Source organism: Periplaneta americana, chromosome 6 (genome assembly GCF_040183065.1).
Source record: "Periplaneta americana isolate PAMFEO1 chromosome 6, P.americana_PAMFEO1_priV1, whole genome shotgun sequence".
Lineage (NCBI taxonomy): Eukaryota > Metazoa > Arthropoda > Insecta > Blattodea > Blattidae > Periplaneta > Periplaneta americana.
In genome coordinates this window covers 489,821-515,922 of record NC_091122.1, presented here as the reverse complement: position 1 = coordinate 515,922, position 26,102 = coordinate 489,821, and the positions used below count along the sequence as shown (strand labels likewise).

Below are 26,102 nucleotides of genomic sequence, written 5' to 3'. Positions count from 1 at the left end.
GAAGAAACATCTTTAACAGAATTTGGAGTAATTTCAATGATCCTTGTATTTTTCACAGCAACATGAAACTTTAAAATACAGTTTTCTCAGAACCTTCAATTTTGAGTTGTTTCCCTTTTGAACTGGCCCATCAATACAGAGCAAGAAATATATGTTGCAGAACTTGTGAAGTCTGCTTGCTTGCACATCAGCAAATGGAGATGAAGTCCAGCAGTGGGTTGTTCCTTTCGAAAAGAGCTGGATCCCACAACTTGGCAAAACAGTTACTATACAAGTGTATTAACTTAGTTATTTTACAAATTTGTTGTTGCCATGTATATTGAAATAGTTTTTATTAATTCTAACTTCTCCAATGTATTACTATCCAATGTGATGATTTCTGTGATAACGATACTAACCTTAGAAAGAATTTGAGAGTCTCCAGTTAGATTCATGGCACAAAGGCTAATAAAATGTGTCTGCGAGTGAGGAGACAGTAGGCTATACAAGTTTGCCAGAGTGAAAAGACAGGCTCGTCCCTCTCATGATATTATAGAAACCAGCTGACCTCATGGTTGGTATGCTGGTTGTTGGTGCTGATGTTCACAGGTCCAAGAACTCCATATTATATAGAAATTCACTTGCAAAGGGACCATAACATTTGAATGGACACTCCATATTATGCACAAATTCACTTCCAAAGAAACCATAACATTTCAACAGACAAAACAAAATTAGCATTTTAAACTGCTTCTGCAGGGAGTGTGGTGCCAGCAACTGTCATTGACAGAAGGCTCGCATCTTATTCTAGGGGTGCGATGTTATCATGTTTTCTTCTTGTCTTCATCTGCTTTAAGCGTCTCGGAGTCAGGCGAAGGCTACCTTTTCTCTTCAAGGTCACGTGTGATGCAGCAACTTGGCGGATTTGTATGAAATTTTTTTGTTCCTGAAATTGCAACATCTTTAGGTTTATTTATTTATTTGCTTCAGTATGTTACGTCACTGTAACAATAATAAAATTTATTTGTTGTAATGAATTGTCTTTGTTAAAAAGGTGTGTTTGTAGCTATCATACAAGAGCTAGCCACTTGGAAACAGAGGAATGGTTGGCTGTCTGTGCCACTCACCAACAGAATCACAGGAGCAATGCTGGTCGACTAGTCTACTGCATGGAGAGTTTCATAAATATTTTGCGTGTTTTTGCAGTCTGTACTGGGACTATGCGATGAACGTGCAGGTGGACGAGGTGGTGTACGTGCACTGCCACCAGCAAGGTGAGTCACTACAATCACAGACTGAACGTATTCTGCGATCAGTTGTTAAAATCTTCCTCACAACTAATCAACGTAATTATTGTAGCTGATAGTGGGGGCACCATCGTACTAGTGGGGCAGGATGGGGTGCAGCGGCCTCCCATACATTTCCCCAAAGGGGGCCATCTGCTGGCCTTCCTCTCGTGCCTGGAGAACGGCTTGCTGCCCCACGGACAACTGGACCCACCACTCTGGTCTCAGAGGGGCAAAGGTATGCCTTACAGTTCGTGGGAAGAACTCTAGTTCTAATAAATGTCACCTACACTATTAATTATGACTTTGCCTCGATCATAGTGAAATGGGTTGTTTGTAGGTACAGCATTGTTGCGTCTTTTCAATGTCTTAATGCCATAACACTGAACTGTAAACGACCAGGTCATTCCTGCGTCACGACTTGCTCCTGCATAGTTACAGGTTAGATTGATTACGAAGTCCTTCACTTTCAGCTTGGAAACATTAAATGTTTGTTTATAAAATAATTCATTGTTAATTCAGTCAATAGGAAGGCAATAAAGTATTATTATTATTATTATTATTATTATTATTATTATTATTATTATTATTATCTTTGTTTGATAAATTTCATCAGTACTAGCATGTTTATCCCATAGATATTTTAACATATTGTAAAGTTCAGCAAACTAATGCAGTTTAAGTAACAACAGTATTTTGAGATTCGCTTTACTATTATCCACTATCTCCTTATTTCAGCTATTTTTTTATTTGCGTATCCAATAGTTCATCTCTCCTGAGTGTGGTATTTTGTAATGTTCCCTATTTTGGCTGCAATATGGAATGTGCTGTAAAGGGTTGTTTTATAAATTGCTGCTTTTGTTTTATAAGTAACATTCTTACTCCATCCATCTCCTTTTGCTCTGTACCACTGGGAACATTGTGTCACGATATAGCAACACATTTACAGGCAAGGTGTTCCCCAAGCTACGGAGGAAGGGCCGAGCCCTTCCATCTCTGCGCGACTCAGAGGATGAGTCCACTGACTATGTGTTCCGCATCGTCAACAAGGCTCGACACGAAGACTTCTGTAAGTGTTGTTAAGTTGGTATCGTAGATGGGAACAACATGGTTATCTTGTTTGAAAGGCGTCAGTGCACGGTCTGGTTTGTCTGCAGTGGCAGGACAGGAGTTGATGGACCCCAGTCAGTGGACCACAGGAGCCCAGCAGCTGCAGTCCCGCGTGCGAGCCCAGCTCATTTCCACATCCACTGCCAGCTCCACGTCATCCTCCAAGTCCCTGAGCCTGGACCCTAGCAGTGGCCCCGAGCTGCCCGAGAGTCCCAAGCCAGTCGTCGTGAGCAAGCTGACCACGGGGTGAGTGCATGTGTGCCAGTCTGATGGATCCACATAAAGTTGACCACGGGGTGGGTACATGTGTGCCAGTCTGATGGATCCACATAAAGTTGACCACGGGGTGGGTACATGTGTGCCAGTCTGATGGATCCACATAAAGTTGACCACGGGGTGGGTACATGTGTGCCAGTCTGATGGATCCACATAAAGTTGACCACGGGGTGGGTACATGTGTGCCAGTCTGATGGATCCACATAAAGCTGACCATGGGGTGGGTACATGTGTGCCAGTCTGATGGATCCACATAAAGTTGACCACGGGGTGGGTACATGTGTGCCAGTCTGATGGATCCACATAAAGTTGAACACGGGGTGGGTACATGTGTGCCAGTCTGATGGATCCACATAAAGTTGACCACGGGGTGGGTACACGTGTGCCAGTCTGATGGATCCACATAAAGTTGAACACAGGATGGGTACATGTGTGCCAGTCTGATGGATCCACATAAAGTTGACCACAGGGTGGGTGCATGTGTGCCAGTCTGATGGATCCACATAAAGTTGACCACAGGGTGGGTGCATGTGTGCCAGTCTGATGGATCCACATAAAGTTGACCACAGGGTGAGTACCATTCCTATTGTGTATTGTTGCAGGGACTCGATCCAGCTGGTATGCGACACCATGAAGCGCCAGATCATCTCGCGTGCCTTCTATGGCTGGCTGGCTTACTGCCGCCATCTGTCAACGGTGCGCACACACCTGTCGGGGCTTGTACACCAGAGCATTGTGGCACGAGACGACCCCTGCGACGCCTTCGAGGGGCTGACGCGTGACAAGTGGCAGCTTATGAACGCTGACGGCAAGGTCACTGACCAGCAGGAGGTGTTCCGCCTCACCTACTACGGGGGCGTGTGTCACGAAATAAGGAAGGAGGTAATGAGGCACATCCAACATGCCTACATACATACATTCATACAGAATGACACCACCAACAATTAATATGCTTCAAATGTGATTGAAATAAACATATTTCAAATAATTAAAACATTCGTATCTGAGAAAATAAACTTATACAATCAGTAATCAGTATACAGTACTATATAGCGTTAAATAAGAATAGGTACAGTACATAATTGTGTATTGAGAATGTTATAATATATGTATTATATGTACACACCCAGAAACAAAATTCGGGCTGCCTGAATTTTCCAAGTTCTAGTTATAACATGCTGTGCATGCTAAGTAAGCACGTTGCAAAAAACCGTACTGCTCTATGTCATGTGGCTTCTGAGCAATGATTGATTATAATGGTTCTGGAACTCTATGGACATGGTGTACAACTGCCATCAGACTTTCTCCTAGTTACATAAAATAATTCATCACTGTGCAACAACACACAAAACACTAGCCGTGATTTTGGCATTGTCTTTTTTAACGACGCTTTTCTACAACTGGGTTATGTAGCGTCAAAATTCACCTTTGAGTGACAATTGAACATTAATTTTGCCGAGAGAAACCTATCGTGCCTCAAGGGTTCTTTTACATACTGCAAAATACACAATATTTCTATCACAAGCTGTTCAATGTTTTTCTTTTTTCCTTTTTCTTCTTCTTCAAGGTGAGGTGACAACGCTAAAATTAATTCCATTTGTCTTCATTTCTGTTTAGGAAAAGAATTCTTAATCTGTTCTGTATCGCCTAATAAAGTATACCTGAACATTTACAATAATGAACTAAAAAATATTTGTAAAAATATCTCATTTTTCTAGTTGGGCAGGATATTAATCATTATTATCCCATCAGTTTTAAAGTAATAATTCTCAAAATAATACCTAATGCTGATACACATTCATGAAACAAATGAGTGTGAACAAACATTCATGAAACAAATGAGTGTGAACAAAACTTGTAAGTTTTTTTTTATTATTATTATTTGAACAAGTCTGGCCTATCCTAAGAATATGAGACAAATATACTGTAGGTACATCTAAATATCTGCTACAACCTAAATATATACAAAAATCTATATACTTGTAAATATCTAAATATTTACAATAAAACATTAAAAGAATCCCTTATTTCTAGTGGAAGAAATATTTATTGTCTCATCAATTATTTAAAATCGATCATTTTCAAAGTAATTCAGAAAATTTGTTATAAACATTTATTTGGTTGATTTACGAAATGTCTTCTCATTCAGCTAGTTTTTTCCAATATTTGTAACGGTGGATCTCATTATGTTCATCTCAGTCAAATGCATGACCACGTGACAGAGCCAACACCGCACACTGCTCACTGCTCACATTTGCTTCAGTCGCTAGCCTCTAGATCATGACAAAGAGTAAACAAGACGAGCACTGTAATGCTGACAGATGTGGCCGTACCTGCTCGGACACTACCACTTCGGCAGCTCGCCGCAGGACAGGCAGGAGCTGGACATGGCCACACGCCAGAGCTACGAGACCACTATGTCGGAGTGGCTGGCGGTCGAGGCCATTGTGCGGCAGCGCGACAAGGAGACCATGGCTGCCAACCTGGCCAAGCTGTCATCAGAGAGCACCAGTGGCGATGTGCCACCGCCCACACCCGCCATGGCACAGGATCTCAGCAATGACGTGAGTGTAGTGGGGGTTTACTGCAGTGTTCATTAATAAAGACAGAATTCCCTGTCTAAGCCATCCGCAACTCTGGTAGATGGCAGCATGTCAAGTAAGCAATGTCACTGGTTCACAGCCAACTTAATGTAGGACGTGCATAACTTGATACGTAATTAAATACGAAGCAAAACCACAAGAGCAGAATCTCCAATGAACTGCAATTACGATGGCTCTTAAGGAAAGATGTTTGTTATGGTGTGAAAAAAAATTTGAGAAAACCGCCTGAAATCAGATTGCGATAGACTTGGTGGTAATAATCGTAGTTTTTGTAATTTTATGGCTGAATGAGGAAACTTTTGGATATTGAATTAACCTATAATAGTGAGCACTGCAACAGGTCAGTGTGTCCTGAGGAAACATCTGCACACGATGGGCAAGAGGATGAAACAGCCTCTCAAATGTGGAGTTGTGGTAGACCATGATGAGGATCTTCCTGAAAAGATTCTTGAACCTAACATGGGGCAAAGATGTCTTCAAGTAGAATCAATGAAGATAAATAATAGAATAGACCTTCAAAGTTCCAGTGTTACGGAATTATGACCCAATCTTACCTTTAAATTCAGTTTTCTGCCCAAAGGCAGGTCTTGTCATTGGTACACTTTATTAGTTCTGATCGTAGCTTTTTGAATGGAATTACATGACAGGACACTAAAGTAAAAGCATACTAGGCCTATATCTTTTAATATGCCCATTATTTTTCTACTAGGGCTCAAATGAATATTCGTCTTCAAAAAATTACTTTTTTCCATCTGGAAAAATGAATACAAATCGGAAACTTTTTTGAGATATTTTAAAATACTGAATCATTAAGACTATCATGTATGTGTTAACATGCCCTGAAAATTTCATAATCCCTAGTTAAATAGTTCCTTGAAAGAAAGTGCAGGTCTACCAATAGAATGAAAAATGTGACTTTATGGAAACCTGATTCCAGGCGATTTTGTCTGTTTTTTGTACACCATAACAACCACCTTCCCCTAAAAGCAGAGACTGATACTCGAGGAAACGCGATGATTTTATCTGACATGGCAACACAAGCTGAAGTGGATGTGCTGTGTTGCAGGTATTCGAAGACAATGTGAGCCTCACATCCGACGACAATGACATGGGCGACGACGAGGAGGGGGAGGACGTTCGCTGCCCTCCCAACTCTCTGGACAACAACCAATCAGATGTCGAGGAGCAGCCACCCACCCCCAAACGCGCGAGTGACGAGAAGATTTACGTGAACGTAGGTCAGTTGAGCATCGAAATTCCTGATTGTCATTACCAGTTGCCAGGTTTGACTACCACTCAACTTATTCCGTTCCAAGCTATGTAGTTCTTTATATCCCAGGAGAGTAAATGCTATTTCATAGTAAGTAGGCTAATGTTGTTTTGTACTTATTTTTCATATGTATATTCTCTTTCAGAGCATAAATATGTGTAAAATTTCATAACCCGTCAATACAGTAATAACCCTGATATAACAATACAATTTTCCTGTCCTCAGAAAATTGTTGTATCGAGATTTAACTACCGGTATATATTTATTGGGTTATTTAAAGCTGACTACATTTACAACTCAAATGTCGCAAAAATAAATAAAAATATTACGTAGTTTTGTACTGAAAGATTTGCAGATAAGTAATTTAGAGGATAAGAAATAGGATATGTAATTGCATAATACTAGCAATGCATTATTTCAGAGGAGACAAAGCAGATGCTGAATGGCATTCTGGAGGAAGAGGATGACGAGAGCAGACATCTCGTGAATGGGTTCGCGTCTGAGAACGAACAGGTATGTGCGCAAATTGGAACACTAGGTTGCAGTGTATGAACCCGTCTCCGTAGAGAAACTTTACAAACATTTCATAGCCTTCCAGAAGGCCCAAGTTTACACACTGCCAGTTTTTCACCTAACCAACGTCTATAAAAATAATATTATTATTACACTTAAAAAAATAACAATATTTTAAGATGGCAGTAAGAGAATAACTTAATTCAAAACTGTATTAGTACCAAAATATTTAACATACAGCCTGCAGTTAAATTATCTTTCAGCTTAACTTCACAGTGTTTACACATTCACTGAGAATGCAGTGTTTAGTGTTTAGTCAGAGAGTTTTTAGCCATATCTTAGTCCTAACATTTGCATAGTCAGCACAAGATTTTACTTTTTCTTTTGTTATCCTAAAAGCACATATGAAGACATTAAAGCTACGGTTTGTCTATGGCGATCTTCGCTAGGATTCTGCCCCATTGATTTGAATGTGCATGGTTTCTTTACGGCAATGAACGTCAATGAACATCACTGGGCTCGACGAACTTTGTCCAAGTTTGCCTTCGAGGAAAAAACCTGGCGATCATCGCCGAGAAACCAATTGTAAAATTACAGTAGGCGATGAACTAAATCATTTAATAACATGTGATTTACGCATTATACATACCATAATGGAGTAAAACAGAAATCTTTTGCAATCTCTCCACTAATGAAGACGAGACATTGATTATGTCTCTAAACACAAATCCCTGTTTGAAATGAGCCAAAAGGAAGAATCAACATAAACAATAACAAATTATATTTGCAACAACCAGAACTGTTAATACAATTGAGTAAAATGGTTCATAATTGAAGGACATACACACAATGCGGCAGATTTAGCTACTGAAGCAAAAGTTTCAGTGTGAAATATTAAGCAAAGTGGAATTCCGACAAAGGAGAGAAGTGCAACAACCTCCTTCTCACACTGTTTTTTTATTTGTAACATTATTTTCTAAATAAATGCTCCTAAATTAAAAAAAAAAATTGTAAAAAGTAAAAATAAAGTGTTTATATCACAGGTTTTCACCTTAAAGTTACTGCTTATCTTTCAGCTGGGCTTATCGGTTTGTGAATAAATTTTGTGGGTAATTTTACAATATCATTTTCAGTTGAACTTAGAACAAAATGAAATTGTTCGGGAGAAAGTCTGAAATATTCCTTAAATTGGTGGGATCATTTTCAAGATGTCTTAATAACAATGAATTAAAAGAGCCGTCTGTATATCCATTTCTAAACATGACATTAGCTACTTTAAAGGTCCGTACTTGTTTTTCAAGGCAAAACTTATATTATAACGTTATCAGATTATCATCCACTATCAGCTGATCAGACATGGTCAACTATATAAAACAATTTACTATCCACCTACGAAGTTTGCCGGTAAAGAAACCACTCTCTGACGAATGCTGGCGATTTCAATTGTCAGTGTTGATCGTTCGGCAAAAATCGTTGTAGACAAACCATAGCTTAAGGCCGTGTCTCAAAGCTACATTTTCAACTGAAGTGAACTAGATAGTTTTCTAAACAGCTGGCTGTGACGTCAGAAGTCATGATCCAACGCTTCATAGTCCTTAGCAATCAAGTCTGTAGTAGCTTGTAAACGAAAATGCTTGCTCGATTGTTGACTTGTTCACTAAACAAACATGGATACCTCATCAGCAATTGGGGTTACGATATCTTAAGATGCTTTGGAACTGAAATACCTAATACAAATATAATGTACAATAACACGTTAACTTTGAACATTGACATTATTAGTGCCTTCTTTACAATGTTTTAAACTTTATTGTAATATATTAGGGCCTCATCTTTTCTACATAACTCGTAATGAAACTGCATTAGGACACTGCCTTCTTAATTCAGTGCTGCACTGTGATGTCATGGTTTTTAGAAAAATAGTCTATGAAGAAAGTCCAAAGCTCCCCAGTGCGTAGTTGCTAGTAACTAGTGTGAAGTATGAACTTGACCTTTGAGACACGGCCTGAATAATGTTCGATTCTTATCCTTACTAGTAACAGTTCGTATTAATTGACAACAATATGTTACTTCCAGAATAATAATGCATGTGTAATCAGCAAAATGATGCATAATCGTACACAAATTCCAAAAGTGCAAAAAACATTACACCCAGTGAAATTAAATGGAATTTGAATATGTAACAAAAACAAAGAAAGTAACAAACAGAACACTTTAATATTACTACTGTATATTACAGTACATAATTAAAATCTATTTCTTGAGTTAGTACCTAGTTTTAAGATATTTGGAAGTTGAAAATTTTTTTGGTGCCTGCTAATTCTTGGAAGAAGTCTGTTTCCTGTCGTAATGGTGAAATCAGACATCCTGGTTTGTGTGGGTGGCTGACTGAACAGTCATAGTTTGTGATGAGTCTAAAGACTGGCCCCTGAGGCATTACATCTTGGTTGAAGAGGAGGATGTCCCATGTCTTGCCTTCAGGACTTTCTTTATTTTCTGTATGTGAGGACGTGGTAACTGTGATGCAATCAGACGTTTGTAAATGATAGATTGTTCGTTTTAATCTGTACACAATAAAAGTAAAACTGATGTTATTTGTAAGGGTAAGTGAATCGGGTAAAACACGAAGGTTGGAGAAATACGTATAACATGTCACCTGGACGACTGCATAAGAATTAACAAAGGAAGGCATTTCTATTAAACCTTTGATTTAGCTTGAAAGTCCTGTAATCACATCTGTGATCATTTTCATTCAAATCAGAGTGGGGTGTCTGATGAGGTGATTCGAGCATACTGTATGCAAAGTATAGAGGCATCTGGTTACCTTGTGAAACACCCTCAATCATACATTGCAGGAGAAGAAGTCTTCATCCCCTGATGAAGGCGTCGTGGAAGATGAGGATGCAGAGGAAGAGTTCAAGAATGAACTTACCGACTTCAAGAGATCACGCAAGAGCAGTAAGTAGTTATCTATCAATGATGTAAGTAACATTAGGATTTCCTGTGACCAGTCGTGGCTCGTGGTTTTAAAATTGAGAAAGGCTCTAGGCTAAAATGACAAATTTTCAAGGCCTCGAGCATTAATATTTGTTTATTTTTTGTTTATTCCTGTATTTCCGTAACCGGGAATTTTTAACAGTACAACAATGGCCTACAATGGCCTAATTTCATGTCTGGAATATGATGATGATGAATATTATATAATAGAACCAGAACATTTTGATAATCAAGATCTGTTCTGTTTTGTCTTTTTGTCTCATTTAAACCTTTATAATGTTATTTACTTCAATGATGTACGTTATTCAAAATTACGAAATCTTTCCACGCCGACCAAATGCTATTTCGATAATGATGAAACGATACTCGAAAGACAAATGCAGCGAACACAGCGAGCAAGAGCGGCAGTTAGTTTTGTTCATCTCCAGTGTGAATGTGTCTTACAGTACCAGTCCCACCTGTTTGTGATTGTGAGAGAAGTGATGAATCTCTATAATCAGATGACATAGAATTAATACCCATATTATAAAAATTCACTTTTTTTACGAATCACGAAACCTCAGTGAAAATTTAATAACTGCCTTCGAATTGCTGCACCAGCCAAAAAAAAAAAAAAAAAAGATAGAGGAAAATGTAGGATGAAGAAGAATTTGGCCACTTTCTACTTGTCTAATCTACGTGTCATTTTCTTTCTTGCGATCATTATAAATGTTTTGGTGTGAATAATATCGCTAACCCTTTCTAGAAACTGCACAAGTGAAATCTCATAGATTAGGTGCATTTCAAATGGAGTGTCAAATCAAGCACATATGAAGGGTACACGGGAATAACGATCAAGGTCCATTTTAGAAAGTTTCGAGAAAAACGAATTTAAAAGTTCAAGCACTTAATACTTTCTTATGTATGTATTTAATAGAAACTGCCGTAGTGGAATGTCAAGAACGATGATTTCTTATTACTAGCTAGACCACATGATAGTACTTCCTTTCCACTATAAGATAGCATTATTAACTCAATTTCGATTTTTGATGGACCTTGATCGTTTTTCCCGAGTACCCTTCATATGAAGAATGCAGAGTGGCAGTTACAAAAATGGTATACATTGCTTTTCGACTTTGTGTGCAGCGAAATTTAGGAATGCAAACAAAGAAAAATAACATTGGTGGGAACAAAATTTTTCGTGTAAGTGATTTCTACACAAAGAACGTTAGTGCAGAAAGAAGATGTATGTCATATATGTGTTACGCCTGTATCAATTAAAGACATTTAACAACCAGCATTATTATCCTCGCAGGTTGAAGAATTGTTATGGTCTACCAAAGTGTTTTAGAATGTCTCAATGACCTAAAACTGGCTATATTTTGGTGATAGGCTTGAAAGCAATAAAATATCCCTCCAACTGATTGCTAACCAGGAGGAGGTAATTGCAGTCATGGAGCTGCTGTCTAATACTGCATTTCCTCCGTATATGCTGGACTGGCTGTACTCGGTTCCCAGAGCCTCGCTTGTTTATGAACAGGTTGCACCACGTGAAGGTGAGGATGGGATTTGGGTAGGAGAGGTTTAGATATATTTAATGATAAATTATAATACTTTCCACTATAATTCTACTGAAATACATTGGATCAACTCCAGTTATGGCTTTATCAAAAGTGGATTAACAAGGAATTAATTAAAATTATCTGAAATTCCTTTTAACGTCATACAAATTCAGCATATTTGTTTATTTAATATTTATAGTTATACGTTGCTATAGCAATCCAGTGGCTAGAGTCCTGGACTCATAATCCTGTGGGTCTGGTTCGATCCCTGGCGTACCCCCAACTTTTGACTTGTGTGGTCCAGGTAACACACAGGTTTTCTCCGGAAGCTCCAGTTCCTCTGTGGCATCCCAATAAGTCTCCACATCTCATCTTATCACGGATGTAGCGTAGACCAGCCTCCTGTGGCACACTCTGGGCAACATCTCTGTCAGTAAATTGATCTACACGACTGACGAACAGACAAATACCCGCCATTAGACCTATTTGTAATTATTACTGAAAAATATATATTATGCACTTACTTAAAACGAAAGAGAAAGAAAAAAAGTTTACATTGCTCAGTCCAGTTAGTTAAGTACAGTGCACAATGTATTGCTGCATCTTTGCAGAGTCTTCGCACGCTACCACGCAGTCCATGGCGGTGATAGTGACGACCAACCCATCAGTGGACAGCGGCCATCAGTCCGGCGACCCTGCGCTGACCCCGCACGATGACGAGGAGGGGCTGGACAAGCTGGCCGTGGCCGAGGAGCCGGTGGAGGGCGGCTCGGGTTCGACGTGCGTGTCGCCCGCCAGCTCGCAGGGCGGCGTGTACTCCTTGGAGCTGCTGGAGACGTTCGGCCTGAACCTCCACCGCATCGACAAGGACGTGCAGCGCTGCGACCGCAACTACTGGTACTTCAGCGCGCCCAACCTGGACAAGCTGCGCAACGTGATGTGCACGTACGTGTGGGAGCACCTGGACGTGGGCTACATGCAGGGCATGTGCGACCTGGTGGCGCCCCTGCTCGTGGTGTTCGACGACGAGGGCACCACGTACTCCTGCTTCTGCCGCCTCATGGAGCGCATGGGCGCCAACTTCCCCAACGGAGGTGCTATGGACACCCACTTCGCTAATATGAGGTATGAACAGACATACTTCCTCTTTAATACGACGACATTCACGGGTTGAATAAGATGAGTGATCGTGCTACTAGTCGAATAGGTGAACGTGTAGCACAACGATGGTTCCAGGATTGGAGACATTGAGAATACACGCAGAGTGAAGTCAGAAGATACAATACATCGCCACATTAAGACGCTTAGAAAATCATAAGAAGCTGTACCTCATGAATTGACACTTGAACAGGTTCAACGCAGAGTGAATATCTGTCGTCAGCTTATTGCTAATCCCATGGATGATAGATTTATCAGGAGAATTGTCACATGTGATGAAAAATGGTTATATTACCGCAACCCTGATACCTCAAAATAGTGCCATCAGCCTGCGAAAGTCGTCGTTAAACAAAATCGGTTTGGCCTCAGAATAATGTTTTAGAATTTTGAAGGTGTGATTCACTAAGAGTTTGTTCCAAACAGACATTAATAATAATAATGTTCACATGCCGAAGCATAGGTAGACAATCATCCAACCAGACTGGAGGTATCGTGTGATTAGCACAATGATCCCCTCAGCCGTTATAGCTGGTGTTTGCAACCGGATTTTGCTACCTATTGTACCTCCCCAAGTGCATCACAATGCTGGGTGGACATCGGTCCCACACACTGGCCGAAATTGCATGAGAAAATTTCTTCCTCCAGCAAGCAGTCTGTAATGCGAGTCTTAGGGGATGCATGTAGTCTATTCTAATCTTTATTCTTAACAGCTAGAGCGAGTTCATGAAGCTTTGAGAGAGAGGTACTGGCATTAGTTGATCGAAATGGAACTCTTGTCACAACAGGAAAATACGAACACGAACAAGCATGGAAGAAATCCAGGAATTGAACTGCTACCACATCCGGCATATAGCCCACGTCTTGTGTGTTCATGGCCCACTGCCTATGGAAGAAATTCGTACACTTTCAGTTGATTCATGTGGAATTCTTGCATTCGAGCTCTAAATAATTTGTAAAATACTGAACAAAAGATGGCTTGTTATTAAAATCTGTGAGCCTATTATTATTATTATTATTATTATTATTATTATTATTATTATTATTATTATTATTGTTATTATCATCATTATCATCATCGTCATCATCATCATCATCATCATCTTTGTTTCTGTCGTATTTACTGCTGTTATTTCAGAATGATATTCCCTATATTAATTACACATTCAGGTATTGAACCACTGTCCACACAGTGTGGCAGGTGTCAAGCTTTGTAAGATGGACTGTTGGGCCGTATTCATAGACATTTTTAGCGCGGGCTTTCGGTGGATGATCAGCGTTTTTCGTATTCATAAACCAGTGTTAGCGATAGGATATGATTTGAATTCTGTACTAGTAACCAGTGGATAGCCGGGGCTAGCTTAGTACGCTCGTAGAGCGTGCTGCGAAATGTCTATGAATAGCACCCTTGAAGAACTGCAGTCAGGTTAGGTCGGAAGTTTTAGAGTAGGAATGTTGTATATGTATGTAACTGTTGCAGGTCCCTCATCCAGATCCTGGACTCGGAGATGTTTGAGCTGATGCACCAGAACGGAGATTACACACATTTCTACTTCTGCTACCGCTGGTTCCTGCTCGACTTCAAGCGGGGTGAGTGCACATCTCGAACGCTTCTGTGGTGTTCGCATTTCGTATATTCTCTGTTTATGTCCGTTACCAGAGGCAGCTCTAATACTCACGAGGTATTTTGTGATGCATACAATAAAAATTTGAGGAGGAAAAGATTACATTTTAAAGTAACTGAATTACTGACAGATAATGTAAAAAAATACTGGACGGTGCTATACTGTGTGGTTGGATTATTTAGCTCATTTAAAAGCTGTGCACATTTCTGGTGTAGAAATATGCAGATGGTAAACACCATAGCATGGTGCTTGCAGAGCTGCTGTACGAGGACGTGTTCAGCATGTGGGAGACAATCTGGGCCGCCAAGCATGTTGCATCCAGCCATTTTGTGCTCTTCATTGCACTTGCTTTGGTTGAGTCCTACAGGGACATCATCCTCAGCAACAGCATGGACTTCACCGATATCATCAAGTTCTTCAATGGTGTGTACCCCATACGTCATCTTCACACATCTAATGTCAGAGCAATGAAACTTCAGATGAACATGGCGCTTGTTGTGTTGCAGAGATGGCAGAGCGACATGATGCGAAGGCGATCCTGTCTTTGGCCCGTGACCTCGTGCTGCAGCTGCAGACACTCATTGAAAACAAGTAATGATGATCCTTGCTGTTCGTTGCGAGAGATTAACTATTTTTGTGAAAAAAAGAGAATATTGTAATTAATATATGTATTGTTGAAAGTTAATATATCATGTTACCTCAAGGACGGTACAAACTGACACAGTCTGTCACGGCATCTGTTGGCCAGCGCTCCGTCTGCCTGCATGTCGGCCGGCTGGGTGCACTTCACTGCGCGTGAAGCCTCATCAAAACGCTTGCTGCATTCTCTGAGGAGGAGAATGGTTTACATTGCTAGGTTTACCATTGAACTGCTTGACAGTATTACAACGAGAGTGCGTTTACTGATTTAAAACATATCAGTTGAATTCTTTTAATATCTTCTATAGAATGCGAGTACCCAAAGATATCCTGTGGCAGACGGACCCTGGCCGCTGTGCACAGCCTGCCTCTCTGTGTGTATAGTGTCTTTGTGCCTTACTCGGCTGAGTCCTCCAGGACTGGTGGGAGAGTGTTTTCTTTCTCTCGATGTTTCTGTGGTCTTCCTCGCTCCCCTGAGCTGTGTTCGCTTTGTAAAGACAATCAGTGTTCTTTTTCTCATAGAGGTCAGTGCTGAGTTGCTTTTCCAGTATTTCATTTTTTCCCCATTCTTCAAAAAGCAAACAGACTGATGAATTATGTATTATGCCCCTATAATTGTTTATTAATGTGCGAACTGATTTCGACAAAACTTGGCCAATTTAATACCAATTCAGGACATTTCAAGCTCAAGTCTGAATACTTAAAACTTTCTAGAGTTAAAACATTAAAAGTGTTACAATTTTTAAAAAGGTTATGTACCTTATGACAGACGAACCCTGTTTCAACACCAGTGTGGTGTCCTCCTAACTACTGCTGCTCCGGCTGGTCTTGATTTCCAGCGTTTGCTTTTGTCGTTGGTGGGGGTGTGGTGTGATGCTCTTGTGGTGGGGGATGGTTGTTTGTGTGTCATGTATTATGATATCGAATAATGTATGTCTATAGTGAATTGTAAATGCGTATTAAGTATATGCTGTGGATATGTTATTGTGTGCTTGTATATTTCGTATTGTTCTAGTATGTTGAACTGTGGACTTTCTATGTTATTGTAGTCGTGATTGTTGTTAGCAATATGTTCTGCGTAATTTGATGTGATGTATGGTTTCGTTATAGCTTTAATATGTCCATTGTATCTTATTTGAAATGATCTTCCTGTCTGTCCTATGTAAAAATGTGGACAGCTATTGCATTTTAATTTGTAAACTCGGTTGAATTATATTTATTTGTTTGTTTGATATGATTATTTAGATATTTCTGTACTGCTGTTTGTTTTATATGCTATCATGTATTTTAGGTTTCTGAACAAAGTTGCAATTTTGTATGTATTAGTATTGTGATATGTTAATGTTATGTATTTATTCTCGTGTGATTTGTTGGCTTGTTACGTTTTTGTTTTGCTTTTTTTTTATTAGTATGTCTATTATGTTAGAGTTATATCTGTTGTCTTGTGCTATATATTCTATTGTATTTAGTTCTTCAGTGTAGTTGTCATTGTTCATTGGTATATTAATTAATATGTGTCTTAGTACACATACTTATTCGATATCATAATACAAACAACCAATCCCCACCATAAGAGCAACACACCCCACCCCCACCAACGGCGAAAGCAAATGCTGGAAATGAAGACCAGCTGGAGCAGCGGTAGTTCGGAGGACATTGAAGATGACACCACACCAGTGTTGAAATGGAGCCTGTCTGTCATAAAGGTACATAACCTTTTTTAAAATTAACTTTTAACGTTTTTAACTATAGAAAGTTTTAAAATTTTAATCAAGTGTTAAAGTGAACATAAGAAACAATGAATATTTAAATTTGAAACCTCACACTATAGAAATTGGCCGAAATTGTTTTCGTCTAATATAATTAAAATATTGGGAAGAATAATTTCATGAAAAATTACTGAAATATTTATTCCTCTCTTTACAGACTAAACTTCGTTTAGGTATACGTTTTATGGGGGTCTGAAGAAAAAACGCATAAGTGAGAGAAACTTATAAATTAAATGACATTTAATAACATCTGAAATAGCATTTGAAGTCAGTTAAGTAAAATTTTTCACAAGAGAAATTTAGAACTTCATACTTAAACCATTTTTGAGTTTATGATACAGTACATAAGTTTATAACACATATTCTTGAATGTAACATATGTAGGAAATCTTAGCTGCTTAGAGCCAAAACTGGCTGATATTACATTTCAAATTCCAATCCAGAAAATTTTACGGAAGTGTCTTACTTACCTTGTTCTTCGCATGTGATCTTCATTTAGCAATATGTGATTATTTCACAGAAAAATTCAGTTATTGCTCCTAAGAAATAAACCACGCCCTCAGATTTGTTCAGTTCCATCATGATGTGTTACGAAACATTTCAGTAACAGCGTCATTGAAGGACACAAGATTGTTGGAGACAAGCATGAGCAGCTTCGAATTTCAAAGTGGGCCACATCTTCACAATGAACACGTGCTGTATTTACAATTCAACGACAAACCTAATTTCGAGCAAAATTTATTTAGAACGAAAAAATTACGTTTCATATCTCCCAGGGTTTAAAATAGAGTCGTATAAGTGTAAAACACGAATAAACAAAAAACGTAGGCCTATATCCAAAATAAATTAACATGGTAAGTTTAGTAATTTTATCGGGACTTCAGAAAAGAGAAGTGCAAAACATATGAAAGAAGTTTTACTGTATTACGAGAGTGTCGTGGAAGATGATTAGAACGTTTAAACATGTATCCAACGAACTAAAAGTGAGCCGAAATTACTCCACTTTTAATATCACTATCCTTAAATATGATAAGAAAGAATTTGAATACCAATAACTTCCCACAAAATATGTAGCATGCGCATGATATGCATATTTATAGTTCTGTGACCTTTTTTATTTTCGGAATATCTTAATTTCAGTTCTATAAGCAGACTGAAGAACTAGCCCAGGGCACATGATAAACAAGACTGTGCACACGTCGTGATTGTGGGTTCCAGTTTTGTTGCCCGTATATATCTTTCCTCAGGACTTCACATGCCATGGTGATCATCTAGTTTTAGAGAAATAAGTCTAAAAACAAAATTAGATCAACGTCTGTAGAAATAGACGAAGTCAGGAACAGATGAAGAATGAATTAAATTATGTGGTCTCCCCTCCCCCCCTACCCCCTCCCCCAAAATTTTGTGAGAAATATCTGTGTCCAGGTGGAAGAAATGTTCAATGAAAGCATTCTCAAAATTAAAATAACATATATTTAATACACATTTAAGAGTGCCCTGAAATGTCCTAATACTTAAAACACTGATTATGAAATAAAATGTATTACCTAAGCACTCCATTAGTGTCGAACAAAGAGCAAATCATCATTGCTTTAACAGCTGTTGACATACAACATTCTAGCAGTAGAATTATAATGTCAATTACAACACTGACCTCTGTAAGTTCACTGAAGAAGCCCAAGTACAGCTGTGGTGTGCATGTGTGTCGGTGAGGCAAAAGGCTTTGCACAGACATCTCGTCTGCGTTATTGAACTGGAAGATGAATGTATTCAGTCCTCGTAGTGCATATCCGGGAGTTTGGATTGTAGTGACGTCATGGAATTTGGCAAAGAACATTTTCACCCATATAAACTTAATTGGAAATGCTTTAAGATCGTCCCAAAATAAATTAACTGTTTTCTGTACTCTGAACATTTTAAAAGCTCTAGTTAATTGTTCTTACTGCAAAATGCCTCTAGTGAACAATATTTGCCAACCCTGCAGAGTTAAAATTATCCATCAGTGGTGGAAATTGTGCCGTATTTTAAGACAGGTGAAAAGCTAAATAGCTTTTATGTAACTCCCAGTGGCTTCAAAGTTGGAGAGATGAATTCTGACCGAAACTTGAGTGGGCCACATGCTGTGCCAAGCCAACCTACTGCTGTGAGCGCCAGAGAATGATAACAAGTCGAGTTGGTTCGATTCCAGGCTCTAGTCTTCCTTCTTATGTGTCTTGCTCATACATAGAGTTTAAGAAGTACTGGACACTACAAATAGCATGCAATATAGTAAATTATATTTATAGATACGGAAGGAAAAAAAAGCTAGAAAAACCGACGATTTTCAAAATTTAAATATGAAATAATCCAGAAATACGCAAATGAATACTGATTTTGTTCGTGGACACTGACTTGTTTTCTGATCTTCTCCCAACACTTGTGATATAGTGATCAGTATGGTGCGAGATTTCGGGTATTTGCACCATGTCGTGTCGTCAGGGGGTGTGTTACCAAGAACCATGCTGTAGTGAGGGGCTCCCCAGTGTGTGAAGTTGAGAGTGGCACAGGAACATGAAGCACTGGTGTGGCTAGCATCTGGTGTTTGGTCAGGACCCGGATGGGTGGACGCAGAACAGTGGAGCCACACAATGTGTGGTGAAAACTTATTTGGGTGACCATCTTTTAACCAGTCGATCCTTTTAAGGCCAGAGAGTTTTCTGCCACGAGAGAAGAAAGAAAATAATTTAAAAACAGTAAAGAACCGAATTGAATATTACCACGTATATTTTCTCTTTTCACTTCTCCTGTTTTCAATATGGCGCAGTGAAAGTTTGCATGATTTACTAAGTGCGAAACCATTCTCTTTTGTCATACTGTATAGTGTTCTGCAATCTGCAATCTCAATAGCTTCTCTGAGTATTCGTTTAATGTAACCAGATTTCTTGACCAAGATGGTAACCTCATCAAAGTTGATATTGTGGAATTGGAATTACTGAGGAACACTTTGCTACAGAATGGCTGTTCTAACACTGATATCAACCGGGACTTCAAACCACGTCCTCACAATAGCAACACTATTGAAGAACTTACAACACTAGATGCTTCACATGTTTTACTTTCTGTGAGCAGGACTGTTGGTGCTTCATGTTCTGTGGCCACTCCAGACCACACTAGGGTACGCTCAGTCCTGCAGAATGGCTCTTGTAATGCATCCACAGACAGCTTTCTCACTCCTCTTTTCCTACCTTCCGTGATGATGAAGCCGACATAGTTAACAAATGTTGAGAACACGGTGCAAATGCCTCAAAACCTCGCACCTTCACCCAACAAATTTGTGGTATTTATTAAACTGAATGAGTGACTCCAGACATTTTAGTGTTTGGACAAGTATACACATTTTTGGATAAGACTTTAGTTCACATGAGTAATTATGTAAATTTGTAAATTTCTTTGCAGCCTCTTTTTTGTGCGAACTGGGTGAAGTTTTATTGTTGCATTTCAAAATCTATTTTGTAATTAATTACAGCAACGTACTCTTTCTAAGCACACTGGAATAGCTATATTTTATTATTCACACTCTTCACCATTATTGGAATTGAAGAAATTAAAGTGAATTTCACAATTTTGAACACAACCCCCTTCGCACTTCAACAACTACGGTAGTTGTTTGTACGTTGTAGCACTTTGAAGTTGTTTTGCTACATTTACTCAAAACTGTCATTCAGTCTAGCAACTACTGTAAGGGATCTACATAAATATTAATTTTTGGTCCTACACAATTTATCTGTTATGGTAACAATGGTTAGGCCACAAAGGGAAAAACACAGGAGGAGGGAGATTCGATCTGGTACTGTGGATTGAACTTCGGCGTAGCTCAGTGGTTAGAGCAGTTGGGACGTAAAACCAAGGACCTGGGTTCGATTCCCAGCGCCAGAGCAAATTTTTCTCCTCTAATAACTGTAGTAAGGGATATTTCGCCATGTATTATCAGTACCACTTTGCGAAGCAGTTGTCTCATTAGTAATATTTTTAGTATTTAGCTTAGGATATTCTTTTATCCCTTACAATATTTCTTCGTCTTCACGCACATTCAGCTTTTGCGCATTTTTCTCTCAGTTTGTGTACAACATTGTCTGTCCACAAACGCATGTATTGAAATGTGAGTTTTTTGCCATTTTCACATCTTGATTTATATTGATTGATTATTATTTTACTCGCATCTTTATTAGTTACATTTCCTACATGCCCATTTTTTAAGTTTCTTTTTACTATTTATCTGACTACTTTAAGCACAACTGTTCTAATATAGGTATGCGAGATATTACCAAAATAATCCGATTGTGTTGGATCAGATGATGACAGCTTTAACAGACACATGATAAGCAGTAAGGGAATAATAAAACATGTAAATGTTTTATAATACTTTTTACATTTAATTCTGAAATTCATTCTTTCATCTAGTTAATTGCATGTATTTTGAACTACCAGTATTGTAATTTTGTGCTATATATATATATTTTCGTTAAAATACGTTTGCCAACTTATATCACATTTTCCTTAATTTCTCAGTTGTTTCAGTACTTCTGGCACTCGATGTATTAACACGACTGGTGTGTGTGTGTGTCTGTGCGTGTGTGTACGTGTACTGTATATTCTTCTTTCTCAAATATTAAACCAATATCATATATGTATTCAAACGGGTCCTAAAAATCGTGAATTGTAACTTCTATTCTCCCAAAACACAAATCTACTATATATTAATGTTGTATCTTGTTGTTATTGTTGTTGGTGATCTTAAAGCTGTTGGAATGGTTTTGTTCAACGTATGCATTATATGAAAATGATATGTTAAAAAAAAATCATATCAAAGAGAATGAAACATATTTTTCGGTGAAGATAGTGTAAGTGTCTGTCTGTATACGGAACTTTGCTTTCACACTTGCTGTATGTTCTGTTAACCCGATACTTGCAGGTTCAAGTCGTGTTTTGTAAATATCCAAGTCACGCAGTTATGCTTACACTGTTACTAAGCGTCTGCTTTAATTGCACCTTAACAGAATGTTACTTTGTTGATCACAATTTATTGTTAAAAGTTTTATATCTCCAAATTGTGATAAGTAGAGACAGATTGTTTGGATTCTGACCTCATTTTGTCAAATTTGGACAATACGAAAGCTTAGTTAGGTACCTGTATGAACATTTTGAAATGAATTGTTGCCAGTCTTGCTGGTTGTATGAGCAGCACGAAATGCTCCTCACATTACAAACAAACCTTACGCCGAGAGATGCAGTTGAAATGATTATGTACATGGTCACATGAGGGCACGTCATCTTCGTGCATTGTTAGGTTTCTGTTCTGTGATAAATGCGCAATATTGGGGTTAATGTAGTCTAAAATAAGAAAGCAAGGATAAGCTGTCATGAGAAGAAAATCTGTTTGGACTTCGTCCATCAATATAAATATGTCTGAAAATTGGATCTGCCTGTAGGGCCATTTCAATTATATGCAAATCAGACGTTATATAGGGATTAAATACTGCAAAGAAAATCCTTCCAGATGAAAGTAGTAGTGATTTGTTTCTTCGTCTGTTATATAAAACAGCGTGATGAGTGCACCCTTGTTATTGTATTTAGAATAAGGCCTACATTCAGCTATTTAGAAATTCAGTTCGTCTGCAAATTACATTTTTCTTCATCCATAATTGTATGCTTGTTGTAATTTTAAGGCGCCCAATAGCTGTAAATCAGTGTTCATATTTCTTCCTCGAGCCCTGTGTCAGCTCAGAGCTGGTCTCATGCCCCATTACTGTTGTGCATTTCTTTGCCACAATGTTGACGTGATACTTGTTCAATCATTATAGTCTGGTTTACTGTGATCTTGACAACTTCTGAAGTTACCTTTATCAGTGATTGTACTGATTTCAATTATATTTGCTTTTCTTCCGTTCAGAAATGTATTATAGTTCCTCAATAAAAATGGACCTAATTTATTGTATACACTCCATTTCTCTATTTATGGAAGCACTTAAAATAATAATGTCAGTATTTTATTATTTATTTCTGTAAAAGAAATAGGAACAACTGGGAGAAGAGTAAGAAGAAGAAGAAGAAGAAAATGAGATGATGATGATGATGATTCAGAATATAATACAACAATAGACATCAGCCAACATGGTTTCTTACTTAGTTAATCCACTCAAAGAGAAATGAATGGGTTAGACCAGACATGGGTAAGCATGACTCAAATAAGCATGCTTCTCGATATTCATTCAATATGATGACGTAAGCATAATAAACCCCTTGTTTGTACTGCAGGCAGTACCAATGTGCTTTGGTGAATGTCTTCCCTGAATTGCACATTCAACAAGGATGCTCAAGAAGTGAAGGCTGTGGTTGGTTGACATGACTGCGTCTGGGCACGTCTCTCATTTCGTGATCCTCAAGCCTCCACTTGTGCTCCCGTGGTACAGTTTTGTGAATAATTTTCTTTTTTCACTGGCCTGAATGCAGTAAGGGTGAAAGGGAGCTGTGAACAAAATGCTGAATTGCTATCTGTGTAAACTCTAGCGAAATGCTGCGACATCATTTCAGTTTATCACAAAACTGAAGACTAAGAGCGGGCACATTAGAATATGAAGCTGTTTCACAGACTGATGTGTTTAATTCAATTACTTCTGATGATAGTGTATTGAATGTCATTTGACTTCAACAGATGATGTTAAGAAATCTGATATCCTTCCAGACATTTCTCAAGTTCTTTATAATTACAAACGATAAATTTAAATCAACCGGTCAGATGGATCCCATTTACCAAACTATGAGGCGCTGGTGCTGGTGCAATATGTTCTGTTCCTACCCGCCCCATTTACAGAGGATTAGATTCAAACACTAATCATTTTGTTGGTGACATTTTATCTTTTCTTTCAAGGTCCTGTACGGAATTGATAAATTTGAAAAGGCTGTGATACTATGAGATTCAAAAGCGGGTGTAGCACCTGATCTAACAGTAAAACACAAAAGTATTCCACAGCGTCGTATATTTTTTAGACAAATGGTCGAATTAAATAAATTATCGATACTACAGTGGATCCCTGCACATTACAGAGTGCGAGATAATGAAGCAACTCATTTCTTGGCCAAGAAAGGTAGCAGAATTATTCCAAAGTCATCTATACCTATGTCTTACCAGTCTATAATAATAGTAATAATAATGTCGGAATATAACAGTTTAATAGAAAAATTACTAAAAGCAAAGAAGTAGGCTGCATGTAATTTAATAACTTGACTACCACGAAAATCTGTGATGGCAACATTCAGATTGCTCAAGGCCACGATTGCCTCAATAAATGTTTACACAGAATTTCCTACATGCTCTTTATAATATTAATGAAGATTTGGATTACCATCTTGTAAACTGTTCATCTTTTACTCAATTTTCCAGCTCCCTGCTAAATATTGGAGTGCAAGAGCAAAGGTCATTGTTAACTGTTCAACTGTATATTGCACACGAGGTGGAGCAAGCAAAGAACCGACTTCTGACAGTTTCTTAGCGTCTATTTTTTTTTTTTTTACCTTTCTATCTGCTAAGAACGGTTAATATTTATAGTAAATTCGTCTCTCGTCTTTCTCGTGCCACAAGGCAAGTGAAGACAGCATTGTCACATAGATCCTTATATCGGGGAGGGTAATGTAGCTAGCTGTAATGCCATGCTTTGGCCCTGTGCCTTGTACAGACCTGGCATGAGAGGAGAGAGGATGCACGATCAGAAAAAGTGTGTTTCAGGATTGTCAATATTATACAAATCTACCGACAGAGTTCAGTCAGACTAAAACCTTACCTTCCCCTGTGATATAGCCACAGCGCATAATATGGGCCTTGTCTCCTGTACATTAGAGATGCAGCAAATCACTTCTTTGCCGCTACAGCTGTAATTTATTGCCACACAGCAGTCTCGCAACTCAGTAAGAATGTCGGCATGTACTACAGCTCTTACCTGTAAACTTTGATGTATGAATGATATTTGTGGGAAAGACAAAAAAAACTTGAGCCAGGAAATAAATGCATATCTGTATCTTATGTGGACTGTATGGTCATTCTCACCTAATAGTCTGTGAAAAACAAGAGATCATTAATAGACGAATACACACAAAGTGCAGCAAAAATAAAGTCCTTACATGAATGCAGCAAAGATTGAAACCTAATAATTTGTAATTAGTTTTATGAGTAGAAATGCACACAAATGTGCAAGGTCTGTGCTCAATTTTCACTGTGTAATATGCAATCCAGGGCGTCATTTTGCTTGGGGAAGGGGAAAGGTACAAGATTTTTTTAGAGAAGACCTTATAGAGTATAAAGTGTGGCATACTCCCTCCCAATTTCCTCTGAAATTAACTATTTTCCATACCGTAGACTTGACCATGAAATGAAAAAGAAAATATTACAGTAGGTACATCTCTAGTTTCCACACATAGACTAGTTGTAACTTCTTATCCTACATATATGATACGCAATTTACTGTTAATATGACGTACATGAGAACAAATGAGCGCAGAGTTCTATTGGAAAATAAATTTTAATTTCAATTAACAAGAAATTGTACTTTTATTTATAGGTACAACCACAGCCATCTTACATTAATTTAAGATAGCTATGGTACCAGTACAATAGGTAACAACCCTTAATATTTATGTCAAAGAGTAACATTTCGAATATTCATTCTTTTTTATATAGGCCTACCTACATTTAACATTTGTATTTAATTAATTATGATGTTAATTTAACAAATCTTTAGTAATGTCTTGGTTTCATTTTAGCAAAGTCATTAGCTATCTCTTTTTTTTTAAGTCACTATGGCAGTCCAATGACTAAAGTACTGGACTTATAATCATGTAGACCCCGATTCAATTCCTGGTGTTCCCCCTATTTATGTGTTGGGCAAACCCGTGGTCCAGATAACACAGAAAGGAATTTTTTCCAGGAGTACTGGTTCCCTTTGGCATCCTGACAAATCTCCATCTCATCGTGGGTGTAGCATAGACCAGCCTCCTATAACGCATCCTGGGCAACAACTCTGTCAGTAAATTGGTCTACACAACTGGCTTTATTCATATGGGTGAATGACAAACAGTCAAGTACCGGTACTAATCATTATTATTATTATTATTGTAATTGCCCTATCCTGCCTCCCGAAATGATGCCTTTATTAAGACAATGCCACCGACTTGCACACATTTATATGCTTTCTCTATGTTTTTAATATTAGTTCGTATTTTAAGTCCAGTTAAACTTGCAGTGCTAATGTTTTGTTTTGAAAGAAATGACGGACCGCAAAAGTGTGGTTAGGCATTTCTGTACTGTAC

The 26,102-nt window shown here is 38.4% G+C and overlaps 1 protein-coding gene across 4 annotated transcripts in view; it reads left to right on the top strand.

Moving 5' to 3' along the window:
* The window catches only part of LOC138700861 (small G protein signaling modulator 2-like), a 50,333-nt gene extending 27,596 nt beyond the window's left edge, over positions 1-22,737 (top strand). For 3 of the 4 annotated variants that reach the window (XM_069827241.1, XM_069827242.1, XM_069827240.1), the window contains 13 exons: positions 1,186-1,253; positions 1,339-1,503; positions 2,215-2,334; positions 2,423-2,621; positions 3,254-3,533; positions 4,973-5,215; positions 6,321-6,492; positions 6,946-7,037; positions 9,893-9,995; positions 12,187-12,700; positions 14,211-14,320; positions 14,611-14,778; positions 14,862-22,737. In XM_069827241.1, the coding sequence (XP_069683342.1) occupies positions 1,186-1,253; positions 1,339-1,503; positions 2,215-2,334; positions 2,423-2,621; positions 3,254-3,533; positions 4,973-5,215; positions 6,321-6,492; positions 6,946-7,037; positions 9,893-9,995; positions 12,187-12,700; positions 14,211-14,320; positions 14,611-14,778; positions 14,862-14,950 (2,323 nt within the window). In that variant the 3' untranslated portion in view covers positions 14,951-22,737. Of the gene's footprint in view, positions 1-1,185; positions 1,254-1,338; positions 1,504-2,214; positions 2,335-2,422; positions 2,622-3,253; positions 3,534-4,972; positions 5,216-6,320; positions 6,493-6,945; positions 7,038-9,892; positions 9,996-12,186; positions 12,701-14,210; positions 14,321-14,570; positions 14,779-14,861 lie in introns of those variants that run through there. The other variant, XM_069827243.1, reaches the window with a different exon arrangement.
* Positions 22,738-26,102: the final 3,365 nt, after the last annotated feature.